The sequence below is a fragment of the Phocoena phocoena genome, chromosome 17 (genome assembly GCF_963924675.1).
Source record: "Phocoena phocoena chromosome 17, mPhoPho1.1, whole genome shotgun sequence".
Taxonomy (NCBI): domain Eukaryota; kingdom Metazoa; phylum Chordata; class Mammalia; order Artiodactyla; family Phocoenidae; genus Phocoena; species Phocoena phocoena.
This window is the reverse complement of record NC_089235.1, coordinates 62,642,244-62,661,336: the sequence shown is the minus strand read 5'-3', so window position 1 is coordinate 62,661,336 and position 19,093 is coordinate 62,642,244. Positions and strand designations below refer to the sequence as shown.

The 19,093-nt window shown below is 35.0% G+C and overlaps 1 protein-coding gene across 1 annotated transcript in view; it reads right to left on the bottom strand.

Moving 5' to 3' along the window:
• Positions 1-1,883: 1,883 nt before the first annotated feature.
• Positions 1,884-19,093, bottom strand: part of MTBP (MDM2 binding protein) — a 72,195-nt gene continuing 54,985 nt past the window's right edge. Inside the window, exons 16-22 of the mRNA XM_065895465.1 lie at positions 18,380-18,535; positions 15,529-15,624; positions 9,261-9,527; positions 7,429-7,678; positions 6,585-6,698; positions 3,501-3,566; positions 1,884-2,226 (exon numbers count right to left, since the gene is read on the bottom strand). Of these exons, the coding sequence (XP_065751537.1) occupies positions 2,188-2,226; positions 3,501-3,566; positions 6,585-6,698; positions 7,429-7,678; positions 9,261-9,527; positions 15,529-15,624; positions 18,380-18,535 (988 nt within the window). The 3' untranslated portion in view covers positions 1,884-2,187. The remainder of the gene's footprint in view (positions 2,227-3,500; positions 3,567-6,584; positions 6,699-7,428; positions 7,679-9,260; positions 9,528-15,528; positions 15,625-18,379; positions 18,536-19,093) is intronic.

The window sequence follows — 19,093 nt, the reverse complement described above, 5'->3', positions numbered from 1 at the left end:
AATTATATTGCTAGACCTTTGGTTTGATCTTTTTCTTGAGGCTATTACTTACTTGGAGAATATTTTGCCATTAGAGATACTAGAAGCGGGAAAACATTTTATTTTCCAATCCAGAATGTTCTAAGCCCTCTGTATCTCCTCAAAATGCTGCTAGAAAACTGAACAGTCCCTCCTCTTGTTCATCTATCTTGTCCTGCACCTTATTGTATTCAGCCAAATAAACAAACAAATGGCTCATTGACACTTCTAGCATTCTGTCTGGAAATAACCTTAACTAGATCCATGAGTTCATTTGGTACAAATTCTCTTTTCCAGGTTATGTAGGCAACAGTTTTGCCAAATGTACCATCACTATATAACGGAGCTGAGCTAGTCCAGCCCTGTGGCTCCCTCTTTCTCCAAAAAAGAGTCCTTATAAAGAGTGGGAGCTTCAGGCATTATTCCCAGCACTGGGAAATAACTCCTCAGAACATCTGATATCTAAGCTCAGCCTATGTTCTCCTTCCCACATGAGGTCCCGCTCATACTTATCGTATATATAGACAGAACAACTGGTCAGCAGGGTTCCTCTCCTGGAACACAGCCCAAAGTATGTACAGCTGAACCTCAGTTCAGCCTGCCTTTTCTTCCATGACTTTTAGTCTATTCCAAAAATTGACCTGGAGTCTTTGGGCCTTTTAGATCTCTCCTTTGTACCTGCTTTCAAATTTATCTGAACTATCTTGTCACTTTTTACTTTGAAATATTTTTTATGGGAAGTTCACAAAAGGTATGAAGTATGAGCACTGCATGGAAGTTAAGTTAAAGTAGTATCCGAGTATGGAAAGCGTGCAGGTATAGGGAAGGCTTGTAACTCCCCTTCTCCAGAAGCCCAAATAAGGGAGGCTGCAGCCCAAACCTCTGACCCTGTGGGAGTCTAGGCCCTGACGTGGATAATGTGGAGATCAGCTTTGGAATTCCAGGAAGGCATCTAGAAATTTAGAAATTAATTTCTTTGACCAATTAAATTTACTGAAAAAGCGGCCAACATATTTTTTAAAATGTTCACCCTCACTATTTTCAGCCATCAGAAAAGGAAACGGGGACTCTCCTGGTGGGTGTACAAACTGATCTCTCAGGCAATTTGGAAAAATTTACCAAAAATCACAAATTCCACTCCGAAAAACTTATACTAAGGAATAATCAGTGAGGTACCAGGAATATTCATTAAAGTTTTATTTTTAGTAAGGAAAAATTGAACTCATATGTCCAACAATGAGGGATTGATTTAACAAATTGTGGTTCATTTGTATCATGCAGTTATTAAAATGATGATATATGATATAAAAATCATTTTATATCATATATCATTAAGTTATATCACATTGTTAAGTGAAAAGCAGGCTATAAATTAATATACATATACACACACATCACATACATAAACACACGTACACATACACACACATATGACACCAATTCTGAAAATATTTTAAACATAATGTTTAAAAATATTAACAGTGGTTACCTATAGACAGAAACAATGTTAGAATTTTTTTCCACTCTTTTTCGCATTTTCCACATTTTCCAGATTTTCTGCCATGGGAAAAGGTATTTTTTTTCTGGGAGTCTGTACTTAGTCATTTTCACTGTGTCTTATTTTCTTAAGTTTTGCTCTTTCTTCATTTTTGATCCCAAATAAACATGAATAGCTCAACAGTGGTGGCTCTAGGGCAGGGGTAAGGGAACATGGCTAACTGTGAATTTTCTTGCCAATATTTTCTAGATCAGGGGCCGTCCAATAAATCACGCTATTGGAACACATGAGAAAAACCACTGGCAATGTCTTACTTAAGACTTATTAATTTAAATAGGCCTAACAACAAAGACATTTACCAAGAAGTAAAGAAATATCTTTTTCTATTTATTGGAATAATTAAATAACCAAGAGTAAAATTTGTAAACATATATAAAAATATTAAAAAATTAAAATATAGTAAAACTATAAAATAAGTACACAATTAAAAATACATTAACTGAGCAACCTCAAAACTATATAAATATAGGATATTTATGAAATTCTTTAGAGATGTAACATCTACTCTTTGAATAAAGTTTGAAATTTGTTTGTAATTTTCAAACTATGGAAGGAAAAAGGAAATAATAGCTCTGTCCAATTTATAATTATCCAAAGAGAATGATTTTGTGCTATTTCTTGCTTGTCTTTTCTAATACCCATTCAATCACCTAGGGAGAGAAAAAAATATGATTATGGTACATTTCTATTGGAAACACAAGTGACAGAAAAAGATATTGTTAAAATTTCAAAAGAGTATGGTAGAAAATTTAAAGCAAAAAATAACCTGTCAAAATCTTAAAATATATATTCTCTTGAAAATACATTTTACTAGCAGTTACCAGTGGGGACAGGGGAAGGGGCAATATAGGACTATGAGATTAAGAAGTACAAACTATTATGTATAAAATAAGCTACGAGGATATATTGTACAACACAGGGAATAGAGCCAAGATTTTATAATAATTAAAAATGGAGTATAACCTTTAAAAATTGTGAATCACTATATTGTACACCTGTAACTTACATAATATTATACATCAACTATACTTCTATTAAAAAAAAAAACTAAGGAAATGATTATCACACACACAAAAAAATCAGTAGAGCGGTTACCTCCAGAGGTGATGCAGTGGGATATGGTGGGGAAGGGATTCTTTGGGGGTTTCCAAGGTCCCCACAATATTTTATTTCCCAGGTTGCACAGTGAGTGATCCCAAGGATATTCTCTTTTAAAATTATGTTTTTGAATTGTATGTGTTAGGGAGGGTGGGAGGGAGGGAGACGCAAGAGGGAAGAGATATGGGAACACATGTATATGTATAACTGATTCACTTTGTTATAAAGCAGAAACTAACACACCATTGTAAAGCAATTATACCCCAATAAAGATGTTTAAAAAATAAATAAATAAAAATAAATTGTATGTGTTTCTTTGCATATGTGTATACATATTACATGTTAGATCATGAATTTTTAAATGGAAAAAAAACCCACATTTTATTTTCTTGCTCAAGAAGACTTTTTGCTGAACTTCCGCTGTGGAATACAGTAGTGTTCTCACTGGACAAGATGAAGCTTCTACTCTATTTTCTCACCTTTATTTGAAAATGTACTTTCAAAGCATCACTAAAAAGAAATTAACTAAACTTTGAAAATAGCTAATAGAAATGGATTAATTTTTCCAGCTCTTTGGATTTTTTTTTTCTGTTTCTTTCTTAACATCAGTTTAGAAGCTCTTTTGTTAACAGAGAAATCTCTTAAATACTACTAAAGATTCTGCTTGCATAAGTCTATTATTAACTATTTTAAAGAGTGGTCATAGGGACAAAGTTGAAAAGAGCACTCACTAATTCTTACTGCATATATTACAGCATCACAGGTACTAACCTGCAATAAAATAGCAATTTAATTGAATGTCGTTTCTTGGGAATAATTTATTTACCTGTACAACATTGTTGCTTGCTGTTTTCTTCATTTCTTCAAATAGACCCCTTGAAGTTTTAAGATCCTAAACGTAACAAAATACAGCAGCTTAAATCTGCACATTAAATTACAGAGAACAAGTCATTATTAAAAACTTGAGATGATCCTAATTCTGTAAGTATCAACATGAAGAGGGAGATACTACAAAAAACTCAAAGTAACAGATTATAATTTAGTTCCATCCTGAAAGGTCAAAGTACTCTAACCAAAATACATCCACGCCACTCTAATCTCAAATACTCAATGGCACTGACCAAACCTAAGCCCCATCCTCAACTATAAGTAGCCACATTAACTTCATTACTCAGGAAATGAATATACAGTTCATATTTATTTTTCAGATAAAATAACTTTTTTTCTCTCTCTTCTTTTTGGCTATTTCATTCCACCACAAAGAGGGAATGCCATAGGAAATAAAACTGAAATCTCTGACTTGTAAAAAGGTAATGACTATATCAAATTATATTATAAAAATTTTTAAATCCAATTGTATTAAAAACAAAAAGTAATCCTCTGTTGCACTTCCAAGCTATGCTCCATTGAAGTAGTCACTTTGAATTCTTTAAGCTCTTTCTCTTATTTATACCTTCATGTTTCTAAATAATAAGCTTATACTCTATTTCATGATTTAACAGTTCTAGACAGTGATTGCTGTTATCCCAGATTCAGGTCTCTGAATCCTCCCACCTCCCTTCTCTTCCTCTCAGTAACAGCTGCACCACAATTTTTTGATTAGTAAATAGTCAATGTTTGCATTTTATACCTAAGCAAATATAGTTCAATCCCGAGCTAAGTAATGTATAACGGTTATAATTTCTCTTTCATCTGTTTTGTTTATCCTGTAGTTGAACTACGTTTGCTTAGTTTTCCACGTGTATAATCCTACCCCCACCCCACAATGCTGTGAAAGACTGATTAAATGTACAGCAAAGTTCTTCAAACACTCAGGGATCCTGGATAATCTCTCACTTCAGCTTTTCGTTTTTGCTTTTGTTTTCTTGATTGTATTTTTTTAAACTGGAGATCCTTCTCCCATAGCCTGCTCCAATTTGGTCCAATTGCTCCCTCAGCCTGGTCCCATTGGGACTTATCTTCCCCAGTCTAGGTTAGTTTTTCTTTTATTTCTTGATTCAGTCCCTTGCTCTATTGAATTTCATCTTCTCACAGATTTGTCAAAAGGGTAAAAAAATGACAGAATTTTTCAGACCTTCCATGACTGAAAGTATCTGTACTGAATTTTCATACCTGACTGACTTCTAGACCAGGTATAAAATACTAGGTAAATCACTTTCCTTCAGAATTTGAAGATACTGTTCTACCTTCTTCTGGCACACAGAAAAATCCAATGCCACTCTTATTGATTCTTTGTATGTAAACTACTTTCTCTCCTGGGAAGCTTTTAGGAAATATTCTCTCTGTCCCAGGATATGTGACATTCCACAGTGATGTGGCTTGTAGAACTGTCATCCACTAGGTTGAACAAGCTGTGTGCCCTTTCCAGCAGGAGGAGTGCGTCCTTCAGGTCTAGAAAACTTTCTGTTATATTTTTGAGTTTTTTCTCCTCTAGTCTCTATTTTTGAAATTCCTATTATTAGCATATTGGATCTTTTGGATTAATTCCCCCATTTTCTTATCCTGTGTTTAATGTTTTTATCCTTAATTTTGTCATTAATACTAATTTCTGGTAAATTTCTTAATCTCAACTGTTCAGCCTTTCTATTGTACTGATTTTATCATATTTCTAATTTTAAGGAGCTTTCATGTTCTATAGTTTTTGGAAACAGCATCCCATTCCGGTTTTGTGCACCCAATTATCTTCTCTCTGAGACAATATAGTTTTTTATGAAGTTTTCTTCAGCTTTCTGCTCCTTCATAGTTCCCTTTGTTCCTTCATGTTTTGGCATCTGCTGTATTAGAAGCTTTTCTCAAAAGTATGCTAACTCTTGGCTGTCCAGTCATGTTTTAAAATGAGATAGTAAAAATCTTACTGGAAGCTCTGTCTGTACAGAGCTTGTTCATTGGTATCTTTACAAGGTAGGTGAATAAGGGGCCAGTTGGGCTTTTTACCGTGGCCTCCAATTCTTTTTTCTTCAGAGACTATTTCCTGCATTGTCGCAGGGGTGGGGTGGGGGGTGGTGAGGATAAAACTATGTATAATATACTTATCTGTAGTTAACATTGTGGGGGAAAAGCGTGCAGAGCAAACTGAAGGCTCCCCAGTTCACTCTGTAGATCTCTATTTAACTCCTCTTTTTTTTCACCTGGCACCTTGCTCCTGCTTTCCATGATACTTGGTGTCTCCAAGACCTGAGCAGGTCAGAGACCGTGTCTGTTGAACTGGCTTGCCTCTCACAGGTGTCCCCAGGCAGACATTTAGGCTGTCACTTCTTCTACTCTGTTATACCATGCTTCCATGTGTTTTTTTTGGTTCAACAATGTATGAAAACATTTCTACATTTCTCCTTTCCTCTTTTCTTAGTTTTTGTACTTTCAATACTGTCTTTCTTGAGAGATTTTAGAAGGGAAGGGAATCGAATACATGCGGTCCATCTGCAGTTTTAATCAGGAACCCATATAAAATTGTGATTCAAGTCAGAAACTCTGAAAACTGGAACTAATCTAACACCATCTAAGTTTTACAAAATTGTCATCTGAATGGGCGATCTGTCCAATGTCTTACAACAAGCAGATAATGGATCCAAAATTAGAAGCTGGGTGCTTCGATACTCCCTCCAGTAGTTTCACTATATACTAAAATTACTTGAATAAGTTGAATAAAGTAAGTGGAAGCTTATTATCAACTTAAGTCAAAGGCTTGTTAGGGAAACACTGAGGATACCAGTTAAAGTGCAGTTTTCTACATCTGAGAACTAAAATCAAATAAATCAAATATAAACTTTTTGACTCCAATTTTTCTACCTCCATTAAAAAAAATTGGCAATAAGCTATCAGTGTAAAAGATACTCAGTCAATATTATCTTGTGTCAAATAGGAACATTAGAACTTGACCTCGATTTTGCCATCAGTAGAGAAGACACTGTACCTTTAGATAGAACTTCGAGATCTCAAAGAGACGCTGGCTGCAAGCCGTGAAACATTCATGAGCCTCAGTAATCCTGTGTTTCTTCAGGGTTTCAGTAACTACTTCTTTCAATATCTTGAACAGAACATAGTATACAACTAATATGTCTTGGAAAAGGTACAAACATATTATTTCAGCTTTAGAGTTAAGTTCTGTGAATCACAGAACCATGTAGCTATGCTAAAGATAGATAAGCTCATTAAGACAAAAGCATCTAGAAGAAAGGAGATCTGAAACAGTGACACGATCACACGTGTCGCAGGCTATCTGTCAGGAAGAGAGGACTAGAGTATCTGAAGAGAGGAATTCATATCCTGAGTTCTGAATCAAAATCTGAGTGTAAAAGGTACACACAGCAGGGATATATAGGTGTGTACTTATTTTTTATTATGGAAAATGTCAAACACTGTAAAGAGAATATTTGTAACAAACCCTCATCTCGATATATCTACTACCAGTTTCAAGAAGGATCAATTTGTGGCTCTTTCTGTTTCACTTATATGCCCCCACTCACTTTTCCATTATCCTTCTTGCACTGAATTTTTTTTTTACTCCATTTTTTTGGGCCATACCACACAGCTTGCAGGATCTCAGTTCCTGGACCAGGGATTGAATCCGGGCAAGGCAGTGAAAGCCCAGAATCCTAACCACTAGGCCACCAGGGAACTCCCCTGAATTATTTTAAAGTAAATTAAAGATACCATTTCATTTCATTCATAAAATTTTTAGACAAACGTTTAAAACGAATCAAATGAAGAAATTTCTTCCCGTGCAGAACTAAGAGAGTCAGGAAATAAATCTTTACCCGTGTGTGTTTCTGTGATCTTGATTCCTTACTGGGCCTCGATGTTTTTGGTTCAGGCACACTTTTTTGACCTGAACTGGCATTTGTAGTGACTTTGGGAGTTTCACTGCTAAGAACTGGAAGAGATGGACGAGTCACAGATAACGATCTCTCTGCCCGTGGCTTTCTGGATGTCACTGCATGATGATGATGATTAGTAATGCCACTTCTCTGAGAAAGAAGAGAATCTGAACTTTCAGATTTCACAAGTCTAATGGGGGGGAAATATAAAAATGCAGATTAAGTGAATCAACAATGAAGTCCATTTTCTGTCTTAAATGTTACAACCATAACCACTGACATATAAACCCAAGAAAAGCAAACACAATTTCTTGCTACTACTGCCTTAGATAAGCAGTCGACATCATATTATACAGTTGCTCCCTTAGTTCTTCAAATGAGTGACTAGAACACGGAAGGCAATGAATAACATTCTAGGATTTCAGCTAATATTAAAAGCTAATAGGAAAAGCAACTAGCAACATTACTGTCACCCTCCCCGTTAATTTACAATTTCTCACATAAATCAGGGATGGCACTCCAGGCAATGCTATTTATAGATCCAGTACTCATCTGCCAAGTACTTATACTTTTCTATTAAGATAATTTTGATGAAGAAACCATAATAATCATGCTTGTTGTAGCTATGCAACTACCTGAGCAAAATAAATAACAGTGTTAAAACAAACAGAAATAAAACTATAAAAGTAGCTCTTGTTTCAATCTTTCTAGAATGTTTAAATTTCCTGTTACAAGATAGGGTCTCATATTTTTCAATTCTGTTAACCTAGAGGCCACAGTGTACTTTCTTGTCTGGAACACATATCTATCAGTCACAGTCAGAAATAAAAAATATTATTACAAAATACAGTATCCTAAATATTAATGGATTTGCTTTTTAGCTTTATCGCATGTAAATAGTACCATGAACTTGTAAAGTCCTCATGAAAATAATTTAGTTATTCCCCATCAGGGAAAAAGTATTCTAACAATTTTCACTGTTTAAAAGAAGATTTGAAAGTTTCACTTTAAGATATTTGATACTTTTTGAAAGATTTACATATAATAAGAATTTAAGGTTTGTTTTAGGTGTCAAAGACCTAAATTTGACAAAGGTTCTAAAGATATATAAATTCAATAGAAATTAGAGTGTTTATCTCATAAGCTTCTAATTTCTGTTCAGGTATTTGGATATTTTATTTAGCTAGCAAATAAATTAGCTAGAAAGATCTCATTTTTCATATATTATTATGTAGGCTTTAAAGCTATATTTTATATGAAACAAGTTGTTTCAAAACGGTACCTCATGGGAATTTCCTGGTGGTCCAGTGGTTAGGACTCCTCGCTTTCACTGCCATAGCCCAGGTTCAATCAAAAATGGTACCTCATGAAACCCCTTGTTTAAGGGGCCAGTGTAGGTAGGAAACAGTGAGAAGAGAGCTAACAGAAAAACTGCATCCCTAAACACCCCCTTCAACAGAGCAGCTCAGCTGCTTAATCTACTGGATAAGATCGCCAGCGTTCCATGGCTTAAAAGCTTTACAAGCCATCGTGCTGATGGGCTGTATATTAGCATATAAAGCAAGAAACAATGTGTTTTTTCCAAGTCATTTCTTTGTATAACTTATAAGCATGATCATCAACTGCTCACAATACAAACACAATTCCTGGTATGAATGAATTACATTTAAGCTGTACAGAAAGCAGCTTAAAAATCTGAAAGATTAATTCAATTACCCGCGGACTAAAATACTTTCTGTCAAGATACTATCTTTATGTACTTAATATAGCACCTTTTGGGGGGATAAAGGCAGTTCAGATCTTTTGATCTCCTTTTTACTCGGGAGACGTCAGTCCGGAGTTCACTTTGTAAAGCTTCTCCATCAGGGACACTTCCGGGCTCTGACAAAACTGCTGGAGACGGAAGAGGGCTCAGTACGGTAGGTACTGGAAAACTTTCTCTGGTGCATGTAGTTTGAGTTTCATAACGAATAAGACGAGACTGAAGTTCTGAAAATCCCCCATCTCTTTCTAATGCTTTTCGGTCATCCAAGCAATATCTAAACAAGAGAAAGATCTTTAAAATCAAAGACTCCATGGCAGCCATGGGCTTTTCCCTGCCAATTAGGGAAAAGCAAAACATGTACTTAAAAAGTTCTTACTAAACTTCCTAATAATTGTTGGAAGGTTGAGTGAACGGCCAACTTCCCTCACAAGTTCAGTTTTTTCCAGCCTGCTACACAACATGGCAAAAAATTAAAAAAATTTGAAGTACAATCTGATTCCTCTTTGACTGTTTCTGGGCAACAGATCAAGTTAATCCTCTGGCTTATTTTCAAAATAATACAGTGGCTGTTTTGATACTTTTTAAATCTCTACCAACCTCTGATACTTCAGCATGGCTGATATGTCTGATACTTCAGCATGGCTGATATGTAATGACGTGAAATGCTAACTTCTGTTAGAAAGAACAAGTTTATTTTCAACACAAAGATTAACAGGGTATAAAGGCATTCTAAACTGGCTCACCAAACACAGCTCAGAACATTTTGAAATTTCCCTTTGAAACTCATTTCCACCTTACTGACTGATTGACAAATTTTCCTTCAAACACTTCAGCTGTGTGTGCATTTGGTTTCTAGCTAAATCTGATTTAACATCAATGAGATGTTTGCTCAGTGATTTAACATCAATGAGATGTTTGCTCAGTGAATGCTTCTGGACTTAAAGAAATCCCATCTCAGGGACTTCCCTGGTGGTCCAGTAGTAAAGAATCTGCCTTACAATGCAGGGGATGCAGGTTCTATCCCTGGTAAGGGAACTGAGATCCCACATGCTGCAGGGCAGGGCAACTAAGCCCGCGAGCCACAACTATTGAGCTCGCACCTCAACTAGAGAGCCCGCGTGTCGCAAACTACAGAGCCCACGCACCCTAGAGCCTGCACGCAGCAACTAGGGAGAAGCCCGTGCGCCGCAACAAAGAGCCTGCGCTGCAAGGGAAGATCCCGCATGCCTCAATGGAGATCCCGCGTGCCACAACTAAGACCTAACGCAGCCAAAAAATAAATAAAAATAATAAATAAATAAATGCTTTGATAAGGCTTAAAAAAAAAAAGAAATCCCATGTTGTTAAGTACAACAAATAAGCGTATCAAGAAAATCACCAATGAGATGTGTGACCTTGGAATACCCTTCACATTCTCCCCTTCTACATCAAGGAAACAGTTTCACATATACGATGACAGGACTTTAAACATTAAAACCTTTTTCTGTTATCTGTCCTCTTTACTTGTAAAATTCTAAGAAGTTCCTTAGAGTCAGAACTTTGGGTCTATAAGCTTTTAGTTCAACACTCAAGGAGTGTATCATTACCCCGACCTGATTGCCTGACGGAGGTTTTCTCTTTCTCTTGTGACACATATTGGATTTCTAAGAGTACAGACTAGAGAGCCAGACTCCCTGGATTTAAATCCAGCTCTACTACTGTGTGAACATGGCCAAACTACTTAATTTTATCTATGCTACTGCTGCCTCTTCTGCAAGATGAGATTCGTAGCAGTTATCTCAAAGAGCTATGGTGAGGATCATGAATGGGTACACGTACGCACTCAGAAACAGTGCCTGGAACATGCAAGCAAAGCTGTCAATAAATGTATGCTGCTGCTCTTATCGTCACCATCATCATCATCAGTGGTTTCATTTTCTACCACAGCAAATCTTATGCTATGTTGATGATATGTAGCTCAGCCAGGATTCAGACCCAGGTTGGTGATTTCAGAGTCTGACTTTAACCAATTTAGTATGCTATCTCTCATGTAAAGTGTAAGGGTCATCTTACTTAGGGGTCGACCCACGGCTGAACATTAGAATCATCTGAAGAGTTTTTATGAAATACTGATGCCCAGAGTTTCTGATTTAATTGGTCTGGGGTTGGAATCAGTCTTGGACATTTTTTTAGAAAGCGACCTAGGTGATTCTAAAGTGCAGCTAGGACTGAAAAATCTCTGATATAAACCAACAGTTTAATTTAACAGGAGGGAAAAATGAGCTCCTAAGTTATACTGTTAACTGGTGGCAGAAGAGTGACTAGAACCTAGGTCTCTCAATTCTCTAACATTCTTTCTCTAGTCTGTTGTTTAATAAAACACATTTCATTAAAAATCAGCCCCAACCCTAAGGATTACTGATGAGTCCTATTTCTATCCTGGGCGATTGACAGAATCTAGAAAACCACTAAGAACCATGAATGTTAAGGAAAAGTTCTAGGAGAGAGGAAATGTAATTCCTGATTGGCTTACAGGAAATTTTTCAGAGAAAAATAATGCATAGTTTGACTCCACATGCATACTTTTTTCTACTCTAAGATTTTGATTCTAAGATGCAGATTTTTTCCTTCCAGTTTTAACATCTCTTAATCACAGCTGTTCATAATGTCATGCCTCCAACTGAATTATGTGCACTGTGCATATTGACTTCAATTGTCATTTAAAATGTCTTCAAAGTGATTTTACTATGATTTGGCATCAAAACAAAAAGTGACTTTGTAAATAAGAAGGGAACAGAAACAGAGTAGCAGGGTGCGTATGTGATAATAGTGAAGAAAAATATTCACTGTTGGATGAATGAGTAAACTTCCACATTTTCTTGCAAAACAATAACCAAATGCAAACAAATAACCAAATGTGTCCAAAGAAAGAAAAATACCTATCAGAAGATGAAGCTATCATTGTCCTATAACTACAAAATAGGCAAGATACTGCCTAGCACACACCAAGCAATGCCGATGAAAGCCGGAAAAACTGCCAAATCTCTTGGAATACATGAAAGAAAGTTCAGAGCAACAGGAGGCTGGTGTGGCCAACTGACTCTCACAGTTTGACAGTGGAATTCAATTTGTTGTTAAAGAAGATGGTGCATCTTACAATCAATGGTATCTTACACTCCAGGATAGGAGAGAGAAGTGAAAAACAAGTCAACTGTGGATAGATTTCATTTTGGCTTAAGTAAACATTGATCTGTACTTGAGCAGTTTATATATTTCTTCCAAATATTCCTTATGTTTGAGTAGAGGAAAAGCTCAAGGATTCCAAAGGCTCACGGCAATGTAAGAAGAGAGAACTTTCTTTGCAGTGTCATATTTACTTTGAAATTTCATTTGAACTTTGCTTCAGGTAGAAACATAATCTACATTTAATGTGAATAGGACCTCACACTATAAACCCAAATCCTGAAAATAAAGCATGTTTCTGGATTCACTGTGCTCACCTCCTGCAACTTTCTTAGTTTGATCTCAATGGCCCCAGATTAAATTTACAGCAAGGAAAATGGAGTCACAACTAAATTTGTTTATTTGCTTATAAGGGCAGGCAATTTCACTTTTTAAAGTCCTCAAATTCTTATTTCAACTGTGTTTTTCATACTCAGACAGACAGAAGTTCAATGTTGTTGCATGTATACATACGTTGTTCCTTGTTATTATTGAGTAGTACTGCTTTAATACCAGTTAATTTATCTATTCTCCCATTGATGTACACCTAAGGCTATTTCCAGGTTGTGGGTATTATGAATAAAACTGCTCTGTGGGTTCTTTTACCAGTCTTTTTGTGGTGTTAGGTTTTCATTCCTCTTAGGAAAATGACTATTAGAAATGCTGAGCCAGGGAGTCTGAGTATGTTCAGTTTTATAAGAAGCTGCCAGATCCTTTTCTGAAGTAGATAAATCACGTTATACTTCCACCAAAAATGTTCCAGGGTTCTGATTGTTCCATACGCTTGTCAACACTCATCGGTCTTTTATTTTAACCATTCTGGTGGCTGCACAGTATTTTATTTTATGGATGCACTATAATTTATTTAACCAACCTCCTACAGTTAGACATTATTTCCAATGTTTCTTATTTTAAATAACACTGTGAAAAATACCCTTGCCTAATAACTTTCAATGTAAACGCTAATTTTATCATTAAGTGAAGTTAATCAATCTGATATTATAAACAACTGCATGGCTTTTGGTAGATTACCGAGCAGCCCCCCAGACAGGTTGTAACAATTTATATTCCAAGCTGGCTTATTCATGTCCCTTTACCTCCACCATGATTTTATGGGTGAAAAGGATTCTCACTGTTGTTTCAATTTACATTCTTAATGTAAATTTAAAAAGCTGACTGGTGAAGAAAACAACTCTTCACCTGTATTGGCCATATTTATTTCCTGTTTCAAAAACAAATGGTTTAAGATGTTGCAAACTCTTCCATAGGGGCCTTTATCTCATTTTCTTATGATTTGTAAGCATTACAAAGAAAATTTACCTTCTCATTTATGTTCAAAAAATATTTTCCTCAGTTTAATCCACACTTTTAATCTTGTTTCTGTTGATAACTGACATTACTGTTTTAAAAATTAGGACAAATCTATCACTCTTTTTTGATTTCTTCCTCTGCTAGAACAGATTTTCCCCTACATTTTATGCTAGTTCTTTACTTTCACAGTTTTCCCACTTTTAATTCTTAATACATCTGCGATTTATTTTGATATTCGGCGTGAACAAAGAATCATTTCAAACAGATTTATTTTTATTTGAATTCTTAATCAACATTCTCACTACTATCTACGGAACATTTTTCTTTTGCCCTCTGATTTGAAATTCTTTTTCTATCAGATCAAATTATCATGTATTCTTGCTTTTTCCTTGTAATTTCTACTTAGGTCCAGCCCCACATTGTAATTACAATAGCTTTATAATAAAATTTTCTAGTAATATGATACAATTTATCTCATTCTTTAAACAAGAAAGAGGAGACTTCTTACCAGATAAATTACAGAATTATTTCATCAAAAGTTCAAAATTGACAAGAACTGTATTAAATGTTTGCATTGATGTCAGGAGAATTAACACCTTTATAACACAGGATCTTCCCACAGAGAAACAAGGCATGTTTCCCCTAAGTAATCAACATTGCTTTTATGTCCCCTAATACATATTATTTGTAAATTTTCCCATTCTACATTTTTTACAAGAATACTTCTGATATTTATGATTTTATCTGCTATTTTGAATGGGATCATTTTCATCCTGTTAAAAACTGGACATGGCTAGTTTAAAGGAAAACTTGTGTCTTTTATATGTATTTTATAACTGGCTACCTTACCAAATTCTACTACTTCTAAGTCTTTCAGGTCTCTTCTCTGCAAAATAAAAGGCAAATACAAAAAAACCTTTTGGTATCCGTTTTACTACATGTAACTCTTTTAAACTCTTTAGTTTTCCTTATTTTAACTGATTGGCTAGAACATATAGAAAAATGATTAAAAAGAAAAAATTGGTCAGAGCAGGTATCTTTTTCTTGCCCCTGACTTTAACGGAGAGTTTAATTTTGATGCTCAAAAATAAAGTAACCAAAAATTTTTGCTTCTAGTATCAAATTTGATATAACTTTACATATTCTTTAAATAAAATAAATCTTATTTAAGCATAACAAGAAACCTAAACATTCCTAGAATGACCTGTTGTCACTAAGGTCTTGAAAATTTAACCTAAAATACATTATCTCCATCATTCCATTTCTTGTCCTGGTGAAAATGGTAGATGTGCACATGACCTCCGGAACTCCTAATACCTCTAAGCAAGAGAATCCTTGGAAATTTCATTCATCTGGTCAATTAGAATTCCATAAAAATGTACACATAATTAACATGTTGCAAATGAGAATGCATTTTATCTAACAGTTTCTGAGCAATTACAATGACCAGGGAATATTAATGTGACCAGTAGTATAAATACACATTTACAATGTAGGGACTAAAATAATTTTGACTAAAATATCTAGTAACTAATAATAGGATGTTTAAATGTAAAACTGATTAATCATCAAATGACTTTTTTCCAACAGAAGACAAATTATTTGTGTATGTACTGCTTAGTTTTTTGAGTTTTTTTGGACATACTTTCTCTTTGCTTCTCTGTCCCAATTTATATCATTTTATTACAGTCACTCTTTACACTCACCTAAGATAAGCTACATCAACAACACACAGAAGAGTAAAGTGAAAATAAAAAACTCACTCAATTCCATGATAATGACATACTGAGGCTTTTTCAAAAGGTAAACCCTGAAGTTTCCGAGGACTAAGTTCTGGTGTCAGGACAAAAGTCTTTTCCCTGAAACAAAAAGTTTTTCATTTGTATTTAAAGTTTATTTAGTGATGAAGAGAAAGTTCAAGAAACTGTCTAAAGAAGGAAATCTGACTTCCTTCTCTATAACTGGATCTCATATGGGACAAAGAAGGAAATGAAGTGAGGTTAAGCCTATGGGTTTTGTCACTTACATTTTCTGTGTCCCAAGTTTCGGAAGTTACCATACTACTTACTTCACAAAACTATTCTGAGAAATGGTTAAATCAAGAATAGAAAATGATTTCTAGTGCAAGTTCAAGAAACAGCATTATTCCTGAAGAATATTTTTTTTTGGTGTAGGAAAATGTTTATGAATTTAGCTAAATTCTTTTTTCCAGGGGAATAAAGTCAAACTCCAATCTTTAGTGACAAAAGAACTATTTACTTCCTCCTATAACCACATGCGGAATGCAGAGTTTTCTTTGCCTGGGAATGAAGTCATTTTGACACCTACTTTAAGAATCAGTGACCTTTTAAATATCAGAGGATAAAAAGACTAACTGCTGATTTCAGTTCTTCTTCTGAAGTAAGTTTCCAATCAGCAGGTATGTTGGAACTAATCATGTGGTGAGCTTACATAAAATATTCATGTTCTACCCCTCCACACCTAGACCTGCAGGGGTACATCAAAATCTCAGGAAGAAGACTGCTGCAATTAGGTTAAACTCTCCTAGTTGTTCTAATAAGTGCTCTCCTTCTCTGCCTGAGTTGGGAGGTACTGTTCTAATGAACTGAATCGTGTTCCTAGAGCTCAGAACAGGTGAGATGGGAATGGGAGAATTATACAAGTGGTCTTTACACAGTTAAGAGGCAGAATGAAATACCAGGGACTTGAATTCAGAAGACTTAGAAATGGTATACATAAAAACAAGTAGATAGTAGAGTACCATGAATAAATTGGCTATCACATTTTCGCCCCTTGGCTTTAGTAATGAAAACTGCCCATATGCCACCGAAAATTAAAAATTATCTCTGAGTACTAAGATAAGTGCTTGAAATTATTACATTAAAATGTAAGACATATGCAAGTTAATGAATCCCAAAAACCAGAATTTATATTCAATGCATCCATTTAAACAGTTCTGAATAAATAACATGAATAAATTGCAATGATCCCAGTATTTTGATGACTAATTATCAAAGTGAATAATTTTGTAATATAGAACTATTTAGGTACTTAGCATTTCACTTCTTTCCTTTGCCATGTTGTCTTCCATTTCTTAGTTTAATCTCTCTAAGCAGCTCTATCTAATTTTGTTTAATTTTACTCACACCTTGTTCTTTCTAAAGGTAACACTGTAATACATATGTATTTTGTCAATGTTTAATATTCCTCTGGTGTATATATAGGAGTCACTCCTGTACTTTGTTTAACTTAGTATTGCATTTCGGTGGTTCCTTGCATGGGTAGACATTTAATAAATGTCTGCAGGTCCTTGATTCATTACCATGAAAGCTCATCCTTCAACTTTAATTTTAATAGAAGATATATTTGATAATGACACAGTTCTTTACTAACATCAAGGAATTATAGCAAACTTCCCTAAATAAATCACTGGTAAACTACAGAAAGAATTAATAGCATCTCCCCTAGACATTGCAGCTAGAAAAGACATTCTGGTCAAAAAGAGTACAACCTACATAATCAGTTTTGGCAAACCCATCTGACTCTGCCAGTTCACGCTTAATGATTTGGAAGGACAGTAATCTGATAACTAAACAGATGAAAATGTGTACATAGTTCTTCCCTTTCTTGACGCCCACAAAAAAGATTATCAATCTCTCAAAGCTATGAGAAAAAGAAAATTACTCTAAAATCACACTATTTTTATGTCATTAAGATCATTAAGTCATTAAGACTCCAAATTATTAAGATCCTCATGTTTTCAAAGTTGCTCCCCATCTCTCTCTCTTTAGTGAACACAACATGAAGGCAATATGCTCTAACATTAGTTTTGAAAGCTAACTATTTTCAAATAAATCCTTTCCTAACCCTTAAATTCAATATTTGCCAAAACAAGCTTTGAAAAAGTAATCAAAATGTTCTATAATTCTTAAGGTCCTTTGGAAGGTTCTCAGAATAATGGATTAGAAAAAAGAAATTGGGGTAGTGAACAAATTAGTAAAATCTCACAAGTGTATGATGCCATAATTTTATCTGTAATTAAGTAAACTTCAGTAACATCCAGAATTAATTAGTAACTTAGTGGAAGTTTTCTTGGAAGTCAAGTTAGTTGTAAATTATTCATGTAGACACTGAGTTCTTCCTTGGTAATGGTATAGCTTTGAAAGCATTTTTATTACACTTCCCCATTCTCTTCAGTTGAAAGGCTGTCCTTTTTGCTATTAGACATAACTGACAGTGTCACAGTAAGTAGTGGCAAAATCAAAACTAGAAAGTGATACAGAAAAGAGAATTTAAAAAAATATTTGCAAGTCAAATTACAATTTTTTCTTAAAAAGTATTGCCATCTGTATACAAAGTAGAAGCTGATTTCTAAGAGAAATATGCTGAGGTTGCTTTTATTATTCCTGTTTCCCTTATAGTCAATACTACAAAACAGTACGACATTTGGCTAAGGTAAAATGTGAGGATTAAGGCCAATTGATAAATGCTGGGCTCAAACTTGTAGAATTTGTCAAAGTGTCACAGAGCATTAATTAACTGAAGAAATGAGAGGCAATGTGTTTTTTAAATGATTGCTTAAAAATTAGTTGAAATTGTCAGTTTATAACTTACCCTTTCTGAATCTGTAAAGGTTGAAGATCTCCAATTGGTAATCCATCTGAGGTAAAGAATTTCAGCAATTCTTTAGCATCCAATAATGTGACTGAATCCCGTGGACCCTCTTTGTGGCCCAGTAACTGTTCAGATGAACGAGGTAATGAACCAGTTCTGAGAAAAAAATGTTATGTAGATTTATTAAAAGTGGATTAGGGCTTCCCTGGTGGTGCAGTGGTTGAGAGTCCGCCTGCCGATGCAGGGGACATGGGGTCGTGCCCCGGTCCGGGAAGATCCCACATGCCGTGGAGCGGCTGGGCCTGTGAGCTGTGGCCATTGAGCCTGTGCGTCCGGAGCCTGTGCTCCGCTAACGGGAGAGACCACAAAAGTGAGAGGTCCGCGCACAGCAAAAAAAAAAAAAGTGGATTATAATTCACCATGGTCAGGAAAAGCTGCTATGAGCAGAAATCAGAAAAATACACACAAAAAAATTGAAGATCTACACATTTAAGAAAGAAAATAAAGTTATTGCAAATCACTTAGTATCAAAGTATATTTTTAAAAATCTGTAGGTCACAGTAAAACTTGCAGTTACCATGTCAACAATGCTACTACTTAACTAAAATAAACAAAATTATATTTTCTTTCTTTTTTTTTTTTTTGGTGGTATGCGGGCCTCTCAAGTTCATATGGCATCTATGAACTTGAAAGATTACTTGAAGCACACCATGA